Here is a 15,620-nt window from a genome sequence, read left to right as displayed (position 1 = left end):
TTCTTTGTTTTAAAGGCAACAGAAAGTGTGATTGCTTTCTTTGTTCAGATTATGTCAAGAAGAAGCATAGAAGCTGACAAACTAAACAAAGGTGATACAGTGATTAGAAATGTACTGTTAATATATGATTTACTGAAGATGTAAATGTTTGAAGGGACCAAATGCATTTTTTTTTTCCAGTTTTTCAGAGGAAAAAAAATTAAATGGATCAGAAATGGACAAAATTTGAAAGCAGAAAGACATATTAGCTAAACGTGCTGAGGTCAAAATAGAAGAAAGGAAAGAAAAACACTATTAAAAACATCTGAATTCCCACAACTCAGCTCTTCATATGATTCATCATGTGAAATTTCATGTTTTAACTTTTTAAACAAGTTATAAAGGAGAAAGTTAGCTAATTCTCCTTTAATGGACCCTTCCTTCCTCAAATCCCTGAAATGAATGAGGAGCGGAATGAATGGGAAATAAATCACCTTGTCATCCATTTACAGATCGTCATTGTGACATCACACTCACCCCTGAAATATAATTAAGATAAACTTTGAGATGTAATGTATTGCATGAAAATAAAAAAGGGGCAATATTTGATAGTTTCAGACTCTTCTCCTCATGATCATCATTTACATTTTTTTCTTGTCAACTCTACATAAGAGACAGCTGTAGCAGCCGTGCATCATTTATTGGTTTGTGGCCCAAACCGATGTTTCAAAACCTCAAGGCTGGCATATTTGTCATGTTGGAGCCAGAAGTGATCCTACTTGGAATGGGTTGCTGTTATCAGCTAACAAGCTTGATTGGCAAGCTACAGTAATAGACTGTAGGGCTGCATTCCACAGACAAACACACACATACTTGCTAATTAGTGCAAAATTCATTTTCAGTTACCACAGGTCTAGAAACCTGAAGCAACCAGTGTCTAGACCTGACTGACTGAAAGTGGATACTGGAGATTGCTGGCATTTGCTTTTAAATCAGTTGCTAAAGCTCCATTCACGCAGGTCTAGAGACCAAAGGACTGTTTTCTGTGACCATTTGGCAAGTGGAAGGTAGAAGCTTTTGGCTGTCGCTAGCAATAAAATTGGTCTCAAAGGGGTTTAAGGTACTTCACAGAGACCTCCTTGGCAGCTTTGCCATGCTTGTCGTTGCCATGGTTTCCCATAATTTGCACGGAAGATGCTGACTTGTCCGCAAACAAAAAATGAACACTTTAGTAATTCAAATTACAAAAGGTGATGCCTAACAGACAAGCTACTTGCCACAGCTGCCTGAACCCGAAGATCAAAGTCTTCCTCTTTTTTGGGGGCTGATCCTGACAAGGGTCACACCAGCAGATCATTTGCCTCTATCTCATACTCTCCCTTGTATCCTCTGATGTCACATTTACCCATTTACCCAGTGTTTCTAACTTTAGGTGTTTATAGGTGCTTATCATCAGCCTATGTGATTGATGATTGAGGGACATTTCCAATAAGGTAAATGTAGGTTGCCTGATAGATTTAAAACTGCCCTCACAGGCAAATTTAAATGTAGCGACACAAATAGTAATTTTATCAAATCACCAAATACCTGGATTACTGCTTTAAAGTAATAGTAAAAGTAATAAAAAAAAATGTTTACTTAGAAGATAGAATAACAGTGTTATGGAAAACAGATGCTGAAGCTACTTAAAGGTAACAAAAATCATAAAGCAAAAGAAGGTTAATAGCAAGTGAAATTAAAGTATTTGGAGGCAACATTATTTCTCAGTGGTATTAACTTTTAATTTCGTTTTGATCACACTGTGTTTATTACCTGCCCATGGGGACAGACGTATGGGGATCCACAGCCAGGAAAAACAAATATTTATTAGCGCTGCACAAATGCACTTTTATGAACATGGTGCTCAGATGTTCACTCAAGTCTCTGTTAGACTGCAATAGAACACAATGCACTTCTGTTTAATTAATTTAGTCCTGAAAGGAAACTAAAGAAAGAAAGCACAAGAGAAAAAAATAAAACCCAAACAAAGGGACGTCAACTAAAGGCCAAAAAACACTACTAAGTCTTTGTCTGAGCTGATTTGTGGGGAGCAGTGTGAAGAGGTCATGGGAGGTCAGCAGAATATGAGATTAGACCATTAGAGTGAGGAGACTTTGTGCCAGTATAATCCCTTCACCATAATCTTGCTTTCTTCCTCCCTGCTGCTAATGGCTGGAAGACAATAAGATGCACTAATCTCTGCTGGGATGGCGAGGGGCTGTGCTGAAATATCTACTGAAGTACAGAGTGCATATAGACTAAAGTGTTTTGAAGATTATTTCCCTGGCATTTCTGCTTTATTAGATAGGGCCCAGTGGGGGGAGACAAGAACGATGGGGAAGACAAACACAGACAGAGAGGGTGAAACAGTATAAGAAAGACTGGCAACAAAAGTGAAGATTTGCTGCACTGCTGGTGTTTGTGTACCACATACACTTTCATTTTGGTTAAATGGTGTTAAATGCCTTGCAGGCAGGAAGAAGTGATGCAACGCACTGAAACGCCTTCCAACTTGTAATCAGTCAAAAGCCATAAATCAAACGAGGTGCCAGTTGGGCCCAAGTTTTTACGATAAATGGAAGCAATTTTGAATTTGATATAAATGAATCCAATGATTGCTGTTGTTCATGATTAGATAGTTTGGGTCAAGGTAAATGCGAATCGCTTGCATGTGTTACAGTACACACCACATCAATGGTTTATGATGCAATCTATGAGTGAAGTGGTGGGAAATGTAAGAAAACAGTAAGTTTTACAAGTGTTGGAAAAAAGCTGAGGTATGTAAAATGGTCAATATCAGTTAATACTGGTAATATCGCTCGACTGAAATCAGAAGCGATGAGTGAGGGTTTGCACTCTCATAGTGTAGTGACTTGTCAGTTACAAGGTAGCCAGTCCCTACTTCATATCCTGCTTTTTCGCTTATCTAACTTTGAAAGGAACCATCATTTAAATATTAATGTCATTCTGGAATAAAGAAGATGCAAAACAATTGGGACCATACAGTAAAGACATCAGGATAATGCCTACTGAAGTCAAAAATCAAGTGAGAGTGTTTTCTTGTTGACTTCTATAGAATTGTCTTTTCACAACCAGAGCACTTGCCCCTGCTGGGAATGAGAAATAATGCAGGTTTAAGGCTTTTCTGCATTAGTTTAACTCTTTAGATCTGAAGGTTGCGTCAGTCTTTTCCGTGCAGTGTATTATGAATGTCTTTAATCCCATTGTTTTTATATTTTTAACTACACTAGCAGCATGATTAACTTTCATGCATCAGAATGAATTGCAATGCAAAATCTCATATATATTAATTAGAGATGGACCGATCCGATATTATTTTCAGTCCGATACTGACCTAAATCACTGGATCGAATATCGGAGAAAAATAAAAAAAAATGTAATCCGATCTATTAAATATCAAGAAAGCACCTCACAAAACATGCGACATGGCGTAACTCATGGTTCATAACCTTAGCACATAGGAGCAGTATGTCATGTGATAGAGCGGCTGTGGTATGTGAGACCTGTCAGCGGTCTGGTTGAGCATTTGAAGCAGCATTTCATCTCCGAGAAAGTTATCCCAGAGGGAAGTAAAGCAAGTGTGTAAGTTCATCTCTGAATGTTTGTAAAGTGTTCCCACGTGAAGCTTAACAACCCATATATGGAGCGAGTGCCTCTCTCTCCCCCTCCCTCTCCTGCTGCTACTTCAATCATGAAACTGATCAATGATCAGCTGATCGGCTTTTCTGTCGCGACTTCGGTCTCTCTTGTTTGTTTTTGGCCTACTTTGCACCAGAAAGAGGAAACCAGCGGCTAAACAACAGCAGCATGTTTAAGCTTGATAGGCTATTGTTAGAATGTATTTAATATTACTTTCTACACCAGGATCCTTTTCTACTTAGCTGACTTAGCTAATATATACTTAGCTAATATATACCCTAGTAAGCTATAGTACTTTTTCCTTTGGGAAGGTACCATCTGTGCTGTCTGCAATTCTGTTGAAGAAAGATGTTGAATCTATTTAATTATTGTGGAAAAATAATTGATTTCTGTGCATTTTTTTTTTTTTACACGTGCATTAAATTAAAGTTGATTACGGCGATTAAGCATCAGGAGGCAGAGGGTGGGGGGTAGTTCCCTATTTTTTTTTTTTTTTGCTGGGAGCTTGCAACCCTATTAGTTAGGTTGCTTAATATTTCCGCTAAGTACTCTTTAAAATACCAGAATAGGGAGGATGGAGGATTCAAGTTTATTAGATTGATCAGTATTGCTGAACTATGAAATATTTTGGGTGCAGTGTATTTTTTGCATACAAGTATAACAGAATAGCTTTAGTGTTTGTTTGTTTTTTTAAACTTGAGCATGAACTTATATGAAATGCAGCAAGATATTTAAAAAAAAAAACTGTTTTATTGATTAAAAACTACACTATATCGGATTCATATCGGTATCGGCAGATATCCAGATTTATGATATCGGTATTGGTATCGGACATAAAAAAGTGGTATCGTGCCATCTCTAATATTAATTATAGTTGCTTCGTACAAACATTTTTGATGAATAATTATGATGTTGGCTAACTTTTTGGCTTTGAGTATTATGTCTCTACAGCTGTTGGATGAGTTGCCAGAATTATTCAACTTTGAATACAAAACCCGAGCTACCTTATATTGAAAAAGAACAAAGAAAATCCAGAAAGAAAATCCAGAAATCCAAATGTCAAAAAGTCTCTTTATGGAAAGTGGCCTTTCTAATGGCTGATTAAGACAGACATCATAAGTGGTTGTAGCATCTCTGTCAGTCTCTCTTTCTCTGTCTGTGCCGCTCTCTCGCACTACACCAGTGGGTCAAGACCTAAAATAGGTCACAAGCCTATGTTTAATAGATCCCCATATGACCACAGTGGTGATGTGCTTTCATTCCAGGTCCCATGATGAGGGGCTAAATGTTTCATTGGAGTCCCAGGATGAAAAGCTTTAAGAGCCCTGGTCCTAAATGATAGCTAGACCTCGAGCTCAGTAGCTGACTGTAAGGGGAGGACAGAGAGTCCTTGGCCTTCACTCTAAGTCTCACCCGTGCACAGTGAAGGGGTCTGTCCGTAGCTGATAAGTGGTTTTAATGTGATCCTCTCTCTGTTCCTTTCTGGTCCCTCTCTCCTCTCTCTTTTCTACTACCCCAATGTTCCTTTCTGCATCCTTTACTCCTGTCTTGCCTCTTCCTTCTTTCATCTTTATTCTTTTACCCCCTCTTCCTCTCATTCCTCTCTCTTCTTGATCCTATCCTCTTCTGTCCAGATGATGGCTTGGCTCCAGCAGTGGACCACAGGACTTATGGCCACTATGGCCTTGACCGTCATCACTGCTCAAGACTCTGGACTTCCTGGGGTAGAAAGAGAGAATCTCGGCCCAGCTGACATTGTCAAAAAGGAATCCCATCCTGTGCTGTTCAGGCGAAAAAGAGGCTGGATCTGGAACTCTCTCTATGTAGAAGAGGAGAAACCTGTTGTGACTCCGCTCAAGATAGGACGGGTATATTAATATTAGTATTTTCACCTCAGAGTCAAAAACAGCATTCTCCTTGCCATGGCTGTCTATGAGAAAGCATTTTGGTATTTTGCCACGCCCCCTCAGGTTGAAGCTATAACATCCAAAGTGAATCTGGGGCATTATCTGTTGCTGAGAATCTCTTTCATGCATATCTGAATTTTTTTTTTTTCACAATAGTTTATTTGCAGTAATTTATTAAAAGGTCTATTTTCTTTCTTTCTCAGCTCAAGTCAGACAAGAGTAACCCAGGTGGGGTTTTTAAAATAGAAGGTGAGGGAGCAAACGACATCTTCATCGTGGATAATAAAGGAGACCTGTTTGTCACCAAATCTCTGGACAGAGAAAAGAAGAATGCTTACCATTTGACTGCTATGATGTCAGATGCATATGGCAACCGAATAGAAAACCCTGGAGAATTTGTTGTCCAGGTGACAGATATCAATGATAACACTCCTGTTTTCACTCAATCATACAATGGATCCATTGAGGAGAGGTCTAGAATAGGTAAGTATTATCAAGGATTTTTTTTTTTTTTTTGTAGAAGGAATTGCCAGCAGCTTATTTCAGGTTAAAAAAGATGTTCATGCATTTACGTTTATCTGTACTGCCTCGTGCCTTAACTGTGCAGTGGAAACCTACGATGTAACTGGAAACCCCTCTTAACCCTAGATTGTAGCCTTCCACGTGCACCTCCTGAGAATTGTAACCACACATGAGGTTAATGCAGCCTACAATGGCTGAATGGCAAGGAAGATTGTGGTGTAGAGTTAATAGGGGTTTTCGGTTATACTCTACAATGTAGACTTCCAGTTGAAGTATAATGAGGCATCACACTCTCAAGTAGTGGTTAATGTTAAGGAAGGAACCCAAACTCAGAAAGAAAAGGTACAGAAACACAATTTTCAGAGTTGCTAAACATTATTTTTTTAAGTATGCATGTGGCATCTGCTAAACAGGGGTAATGAGACAGATTCAAAATAGACTGAAGTGTGAAAACCCTAAGAAAAACGAAACATTATGCTCACACCTGTCACAATCATTAGTACATCTCGCTGTGAAAAACACAAGTCGGTGACTTTAATTACAGTGTTGGCACTTAGTCATGAAGCATTAACCATTTGACAACTGCAAAACACATACACTTAAACATGATCAGCTATTTACTATGAGGATTTCTATCATACATGTATATTATTTCCTTCTTCTAGGAAAAATAGTGGTTGAGGTGAAAGCTACTGATGCAGATGACCCCACCACTGCTAATGCAGAACTCAGGTACTCTTTGACCCATGGAGACATTTCAGCCTTTGAAATCGACAGCATCACAGGTAGGCTGACTCCAGTGGTACCCACCATGTTTGCCATGCTTTAGCGGCCTTTTTTCATCCTGGCAAATTAATTTAGGATCACTTGAGGGTTTCAAGCTATTTTTACTGTAATATGAGTCAGAGTTGACCTGAAAGATAACACCCTCTCCAAATGTCTCGCTCTTTCTCTGTCCCTCTGCAGGTGTGATCAGCTGCAAGATAAACACTTTGGACCGGGAAACCAGGGAGGAGTATGTGGTGGTGGTTAAAGCTCAGGACATGAGAGGATTGGCCTCTGGCAGCACAGCCACCACCTCGGTCACTATTAAGATAACTGACATCAATGACAACATTGCTTCTTTTACCAGAAGTAAGGAACAGTTTTATGAGCATTTACAGTAATGATAAAGAGATGCTTAAAAAGAAGAGATTATCATCAGTCAGGTTTTAGAACCATTAGAAGCATTACATTATCAAATTGTACAGAATCAACAGAAATATTCAGTCTTAATTAGTGTGTGTTTTCCATCCACAGCAAAATATGATCTGAATGTTCCAGAAAACCACAAGGTGGATGAGACGATTGGGATTCTGGAATTGGTGGATAAAGATGAGATTCAGAACAAGGAGCCCATATTTACCATTCAAAATCTTAATAGCAACATATTCAATATTGAACCCAACCATAACAAGGATGGAAACCTCGTGCTCAAAGAGGTAGGAGACTTATGTGTAAATGGTAGAAAGAGAGCCATAACATAACCATAACAAAATAAGTTGTTTTTTTTTCCCATCAATCGTGTATAATCTTATGTTAATAAAATCCATGCTAGTATTATATAGTATATATTATGGATATGTCTAACTGATGGAATTACAAGTACGTTTATCAGCATTTTTACTACAATTAATGCATATAGCTATGTTTATCACTACCCAGCTGAACCTGTGCAACAGTTCTGCTGGTTCATTTCCTGTTTGGCTTATAAGAGGAATGTGGGGCAACCATATTTGACGTATAATTCTCTGTTGTATTTCAATTTAACATTCCTGAACTGCCATGGCTGTCCCATATTTTTGTATAATTCATTTAGAGAGTGATTTCTCTCTTGCAATTGCTGTCTCCAGTTTGGGGATAAAATAGAGGCATGGTTCCCAGCATTTTTTTTCCCTGTGCACGCAAACAGCTCTGACCTGCTCAACCTCATCTTTATTTTATGGTTTTAAAAGACATAATGATTTCATTGGATTAATTTGAATTATTTTGAAACAAACCTTGACTTTCATTTTATTCTTTTATTTATTTAACTTGATTCAAACATGTTATTCTGCCAAAGTTGTTTGGTTGTTGGTCAAAATATGATAAAGGTGAAATTTCATCATTCATGCTACCACGAGGAGTGGCACCATTCCTGAGTGATTGCCTTTAAAAATTTTCTTATACATGATCAATTTTAATCAGTACCAGGCTTATAAACTCAATTAGCTACTTGACCTATTGCTACCAATCAAGGGATTGTAGTAATTTATATTATAAATGTGCATCAGACATTATTTTTATGTGGGTTTTCTTTCTGTATTTCAAACAAACAAAAAACGGTGAAATTAGTGAAATATTATTACTTTTGTAAAAGCAGATTTATCAGTCTGATGACCATCTGTTTTGCAATACATAGATTTTTAAAAATCCTATTAGTGTGTTCATTTTCCTCATGAACACATATTGCGCATAAATATTATGTAATCAAATCAATAATTTAGTTTTAATGTGCTATGTAAACTGGCTTAGTCTTTCCATGCAGCACCAGGAAATGGATGCATATCCTAAAATACATAAAGGGCAACTCGCTTTTATTTTTATTTATATATCTACACAAGTAAATCAGAGTGTTTTGGGGAAATGTTGTATCCTCACACTTTTTACAGCATCCAAATTGATGGGACCTCATGCCCAAATAGCTTTAGCACAAAAATAGATTTTCAGTCTACCATTACCAACGAGGATCATAGCCACAGCATGGTGACAGGATTTCCACAAATTCAAAATACTAATGTACTGACATTTTCAAAGTGGTTTCTGAAGCCTTCCTGCATACTCTGCCACCGCATGGCCACTAATTACATATAGCATTATAAGGTGCAATGTCAAATTTCAGATTTTTTTTTCCTGCAGGATGTATAAGATGTGACGTGTTTAAGACTGACTTGAAACCTGGCCTCCTTCTGGTTTCTAAAGATATTTATGCTTGCAGGATTTCTAGCAGGTTGACTTCACTGGGTTGTGCTCTTCAGATAAAGTATTTAGGACATCAGAGAGCTGGAAATGTATTCTAATGAAATGAGCTCTGTAATAGCTTGCACCCTTGCTGGCCTGGAATCAAATCATACCTCAATCTTCCCCTCAGCTCTCGAGCCCTTCTCATCTTTCTCAACGGCTGTGTTTACACATACAGAATAAGCCAGCTGTTGGCCACACTGTGGTTAAGGTCTTATTCTTGTTAAGCTGTTTACAAATGCCTTTGATACCTTGGGACTGACTATCCTTGTAACCATGAATAATCCAGTTAGCAGAATATTCCTCTCTACCTTTAGTGTCCCATTCACTGATAAAAGAGTCTACCAGAATAAATAAGAATATCTGTGTATTTCTAATAAATTATAGTGCCAATGTGAATATGACAGTAAGATTTCTTATATTTGCCAATGTAAAAATGTTTCCATAAAACTTTGCAACTAAAAGTTGTTGTTGCCCCCCACCCAAAAATATAGAACCTTTTAAAAATTGAGGAAAGTGAGCTACACAGGTTGCATAGACTGATTTGTGACATTTACAGCCTTTTTGCACCTGAAATCGTGAGTTGTCCTTGGTGGATGCAGGTGTACAAGACACATTTATGAAGAAAAAAAACCCACTAAGGTGCTAATGCAGTGTGTCCCCAGTTACAAGCAAAGACCTACAAGGAAAATGAGGTCAAAAGATTTAAAGTTGACAGGCTTAAAGAGTAACATATTGTTGAAGGACTACTATTAATTTTGTGGAAGACTGAAAGAAATTGTAACAGAACCCAAATGCATCAGATTCACACAGCATACAGTTGAGTTCTGTGTTAGTGAGAACTTTAAGCAAACAGCATAATCGAATTTCAGATGCCTTAAAAAAATGGAAATTAACGACAACAAAAATCTCAAATATTTAATGTTTGAAAGAGCGCAACCTTCCACTACGAACACTGTTTTGTATATTTATGTAATAAAGATAGTATTGACTCTGCACTGAAGCTTAGAGTCACAGCTATCAATTCTAATCTAATTAGCACTGACATGTTGCTTACTCACTCACACTATCTTTGCTCCCTAGGCTCTGGACTTTGAGAAGACAAACAGCTATTCTTTCACTGTCCGGATGAAAGAAAATGTCCAAACTCCCGCTGACAACACAAACGCTGCAATCACCAGTGCACAGGTAAATATCAAACAGGGCAACTGTAACTTTCATGAGTCAGCAAGTGAATGTTTGTGATTTGCAGTTCAAATTGATTATTTACTTTATTTTATTGATCACTTTAGCCATCTTCAAAGCCAGTTGCCGACTTGATTTTCATTCTCTAAAAAAAGAGAATCAATGCTGAGGAATGTATTTAATGCTTCACTGTCAAGAAATACTTTTCACAGATTCGGATTAGCAGGACACGGTGTGATGCTGTGTAAAGGATTATAGAAAAAAAATTAAACAAAACATTTCATAGTTTTATATTCCTAGTACAATTACATTTCCAATGTTGGTCTAAACTGTTGGCAATCATTTAAATCATTTAAAATTGCCAGGTCAACATCAACGTGTTAGATGTAGATGAGCCACCGATCTTCTCTGAGGACATGTACAGCTTTAACGTGAAGGAAGAAATGCATGTGAACAACATAGGATTCATCAAAGCCAGAGATCCTGACAGAGCCAACAAAACCATACAGTATGCTGCACTCATTCCCCAAAATAAGTAATAGTGTTACTAATCCTGTAAAGTGTTTGTTAGAGTGATCTTGGTCTCTCTGTTTAGGTTCTCCATCATGCAGCCGGACTGTCCTATCGGTATCAACCGACTCACAGGTCAACTGTACACTCTGAGAAATCTGGACAGAGAGGATAAGCCCACACACATGTTTCAAGTTAAGGCGCAAGAGGAGCCAAGTGGTATGTCACACACTCTCATAAGAGCTGTACAGGGTTTATTAATCCCTTTCCTCTAAACAATACATCCTCACATGAAAAATTGAAACCACGTGTTTTACAACAACAGCAATGTGCATACAGGGAGGGAGTTAAAGTACAAAGGCCAAAAAAGACAGTTTGTTCTCTTGGCTGAACATCTCTTGTAGATTTATTGAAGGATGGGAGTGTAACACATTAACAGGGATTTTTACAGACTTAACACACCACCATAACACCTGGTCGACCCACATGAGAAGGAGAGAGTAAGCAGGAAAATCACATTAGACTGCCTCTTTGTTCACTTCCAGCTTCCAAACCAAACTCTATATTTTTAGATCAGCAATGAATGAAATACAGAGATCTATTTTAGTGGCTTGTCACAGCGTTTAAGGAAGACAATGGTCCCCTGAGCTTGACAAGGTCCTCGGTATACAGTACATGTTCTGTACTAAAGATAGATTCAAAATCTTAGTACAAGAGACAAAAAAGAGACTCACATATTTATCAAAAGATGAATATTCAAAAAGAACATCAGTGATATAAAATAAATGTAAAAGATGCTTTAATGTGACGAAAATAGCTGTCCAACAAACAGCTCACAAATAGAAATGCTTTCAGTTACTTGACCTTTAATCTAGTCCTTCAGTGACAGAGATATACACACTAATCTCCAGCATAGTTAGTCACTGTTACATTGGCGCATCAAGGTAAATGACAACTAAATCCTTAGTTTAAGAACTTTTATATTTCATTTCTATGTGGCTTCAGTATTTTAAGATAAATGACACAAAGTGTTGCAGAAACAAAAAGTGCAGTTGTTTCCACATTTGCATCTCCTCCGCAAATACTGAATGAGACTAAATTATACTATCACTACTGAATGCCCTCTTGAATCTCTGTTTGCAGCTTTTGCGCATTTATTTGGACTATTTTCATTGTTAGACGTGTCATTAATCTGATGTTTTCTTTCCTCTCTAGGTTTAGAGTCAGTTGTAAAAGTTAATATTAATGTTCAGGATGTGAATGACAATGAACCTGAACTCAGAGCTGACGACATCTATATATGTGAGAACGACGAGTCTAATACGGTAAGAGGTGATAGTTTTTATATCTATACTATTTATAGATTTTAATTATATTTTTTAATTTATATAGTACCAAATCACACAAAAACATTAGCCTCAAGTGGCTTTATACTATAAGGTAAAGACTCTAAATATTCAGGAAAATCCCACAACAGTCAAATTATCTGCTATGAGCAGATGGTGGGAAGGAAAAACTCCCTTTTAACAGGAAGAAATCTTCTGCTGACCCAGGTTCGGGGAAAGGCAGCCATCTGCTGTGTCAGGTTAGGAGAAAACATGAGGAGAAGCTTGTTTCTTATTATTAGAGGATGCATCTTAATGGAAACTAAACGCCAACAGATCATGCTGAATTGTTGTTGATGTGTCTTCTGAATTAAAACTCACGTGAAGCCAAGCATGTGATGAGCTGGGGTAATGAATGCATTTTACATAAAAGCCTAAACGCATATTTAACTGTCTGTCTCCTCAATAACGGAGCCTGGGAAGCTACAATAGGTTTCTCCATTATTTACAGTTAAGTTTTTGATTTTTTTTCCAATTGTGACTTTAATATACATAATCTGAAATTTGGATCCCAACCTAAAATGGTGTTTTTGTCACGTGCCATGTACATGGCAGTCGATGACTCAATGATTCACATGCATGCCATACATGTCTGCATAAATCAGTGCATATATAATTTACATATATGGACTGCACACATTGACTGCAGAAATGTGCAGTCAATGTGCAGAAAGGTTAATTTTAGAGTCATTTTTTGGTCTTTCCTCAGATAATTGGAACCTTGACTGCCACAGATAAAGATGATCAGCCAGTTGCCTTCACTTTCAGTCTGGCGAGTGAGAATTCCAACTTCTCCATCAGAAACTATGGCAGTAAGTCCTTCTGTGTACTGAACATTTATTTACTTTTCTTTTCTTGCTTGTTGCTTTAAATGGTGCTCTGAGCAAGCACTAGCCTTGGAACTTGTTGCTATGCAACAACTGGAATTCTATGTGAAGCCCAATGTTCTGTTTTTGAAATGTAAAATTATTTTAACTTCCAAAAACATCCTTCAGTTCTTTAAGCCAGACGGGAGATTTTGAGAGCCTGTCTGGGACCATAAGTACTATCTAAAATGCACAACAAAGACTGGAAATAATGAGAGCTATCAGTTCGATGGGCTTGAAGATAACTCCCTCTGTGTTGTAACCTTGTCACAGCTGATGATGTTCAAAGAGCATAGTAACACAAAGTGGTGCTGTCGAGAGGTCTATAATACATTCAAGGACGGAAAAAAGAGAAACTACATCAAGTGGACAATTACTAACTATGGAAACTGTAGAAAGAGGTCCTGGGCTCAAGTTCAGTGGCTGGCTAGGGTCTTTTTTGTGTGGAGTTTGCATGATCTCCTTGTGCCTACTTGGGTTCTCACCAGGTACGGCAAAACACATTCATATTAGCAAGTGGTTAATTTAAATAGGCTGTGCGTGTGAGTTGTTTGCTTCTATATGATCCCCCTGTGACAGACTGGTGATATATATTTTATGGGCCTGGTTTACTAATAACTTGTAGCACTGCAAACTGGGTTCTGGCATAAAAAAATTACTTTGGGTATTTACCAAGAGAACAGTGACAAAATTTCTCAGTGGGAGTTCCTTTCTCAATGTGCAAAATATAACGATAAGAATATCTAAATTAGACACGCTAACTAATTTACAGGTTTAGTGCTAATTGTGATGCTAATTGTGATTACATTTAATTTAGAAAAAAAAATGCACGTCTTATGTTTTGCACATGAAAATGAACTGTCTACGCCTGTGCTTAAAAAATCAGTGAAACTGCTAAAGGTCACATGTAAAACTAACCAGTATTGTTAGTATTTTGGGATGGATTGTGCTGACATGCTGATTTGCTCATTTAATTTAGCATATCTATATCATGCTTTAGTTTTTCTCATTAAATGAGGAGTAATTAACACATTGGAATATATTAGGGATGAACAAAGAATTTTAATCAGAGAAAACTTATTAATATTAACACACACAATACTAAAACCTCTGTAACTAATGTCTTCAAAGTAGTCAAAGGATTCAAAGGCATGATGGCTGTTTGATTCTCATTCGTTAAATGATGCAAGTGGTCTTTTTCAGGATGTAGTATGTCTGTAGACACTAAAATGAACCAGCTAGTTGGCGCCAGCATGCAGACATCTCATTTTGATTATTCCATATGCAAAGAGCTCAAAGAGTGAATAGTACTGATGTCATTTGGGGAAAAATATGTAGGTGTACTGTATATTTACAAATGAAAAAGGTTTAGCTTGAATTAACTGATGTGACATATGAAGAGGTATGATCCTGAGAGAAATTTGTTGGTATCAGCTTTAGGGGAGAGGTCATTCAATATAGGATACATAACAGCAGATGTAAAAGTGCATTCATGATTTTTATCATCATATTCAGTTATTATCCATGACAGCCAGAGGGAAATTCATACCAACTGTTGCAGTCAGAAATAAAAAAAATATATAAGTAAATGAAAGCCTAAGGTAATCAGATGAAACATTTAGGTAAGGGTTAGTATTTAATCTATCTAATCTGAAACCTGAACCATATTGAAAAGAAGATAAACAGAAAAATGATGTGAATTTTACTCAACAAATTCCACTCGTGCACGTGCCCAGAGGGGTTGACTTGTTGAACTGAAGGAGGAAAGAAAAACAGAGTAGTGCAAAAGCAAGGAAAAATTAGGCTTAGGTGCAAGAAAAGATTTTAAAAAAGGCAAGAAGTTCAGAACTAAGAGGAGAGCAGGAGGAACTGAACCAAAAGAGACTTACAAGCAGTAAAAGAAAAAAAGAAAATGAAGATAAAACTGAAATGGATGCTTTACGTAAGGCAAAGATTAAAGAAGGAAAGGAAAAATAGAAAATCCAAGACAACTAAATGGAGAATAACAGTCTCGAGGCAGACTGAAGAAACGGTGGACCGACAAAATCAAGGAAGACATTAAGTCCGTCAATGCATCACCCGAGGACCCCTTGGACAGAACCAAATGGAGAAACCTTTGCCGAAGAGCGGACCCTGCACTAGCGGGAACAACGCCAGGGTGAAGAAGGAGAATAACAGTAGATGAGAACCTGAGATAAAAGAGGACTAAAACTAATGAAGAGGGAGGAAAAGCAGTGCCTTGAGAGGGGAGGAGAAGAAAGAAGAGCATGGGATGAAAAATGAAATAAGGACACTTGCAGAACAAAGTAGCAAGAGAAGATGAGGACATGAAAGAACATTAGAAACACCACATTTTAAGAGCAGTGGTTAAAAAGGTGAAGAGGAAACAGGGATGCAAGAAAGGTGGGAAAGAGAAAAGGAGAGAAGAGAGAAGAAGGTAGCTGTTTGGTAAAGTGCTGGTTGTCAGTGCAAACCGATGTTTTCCTCTGTGGCTCAAGACTGTGCCCCCCAAAACCCATCTGACAACA

General features: G+C 37.6%; 1 protein-coding gene across 3 annotated transcripts in view; it reads left to right on the top strand.

The window, feature by feature from the left end:
* Window positions 1-15,620, top strand: part of cdh5 (cadherin 5) — a 68,320-nt gene that overhangs the window by 38,765 nt on the left and 13,935 nt on the right. For all 3 annotated transcript variants that reach the window (XM_042220915.1, XM_042220914.1, XM_005922460.3), the window contains 10 exons: window positions 5,313-5,546; window positions 5,789-6,068; window positions 6,773-6,892; window positions 7,074-7,241; window positions 7,407-7,588; window positions 10,230-10,334; window positions 10,697-10,839; window positions 10,927-11,060; window positions 12,057-12,166; window positions 12,936-13,038. In XM_042220915.1, coding sequence (XP_042076849.1) covers window positions 5,313-5,546; window positions 5,789-6,068; window positions 6,773-6,892; window positions 7,074-7,241; window positions 7,407-7,588; window positions 10,230-10,334; window positions 10,697-10,839; window positions 10,927-11,060; window positions 12,057-12,166; window positions 12,936-13,038 — 1,579 coding nt within the window. The remainder of the gene's footprint in view (window positions 1-5,312; window positions 5,547-5,788; window positions 6,069-6,772; window positions 6,893-7,073; window positions 7,242-7,406; window positions 7,589-10,229; window positions 10,335-10,696; window positions 10,840-10,926; window positions 11,061-12,056; window positions 12,167-12,935; window positions 13,039-15,620) is intronic.

This window comes from Haplochromis burtoni, unplaced genomic scaffold, assembly GCF_018398535.1.
Source record: "Haplochromis burtoni strain Fernald_Lab_line unplaced genomic scaffold, NCSU_Asbu1 Contig_57, whole genome shotgun sequence".
In the NCBI taxonomy this organism is placed as follows: domain Eukaryota; kingdom Metazoa; phylum Chordata; class Actinopteri; order Cichliformes; family Cichlidae; genus Haplochromis; species Haplochromis burtoni.
Note: the sequence above shows the minus strand (reverse complement) of the source record. Positions and strands in the feature narration are given on the sequence as shown.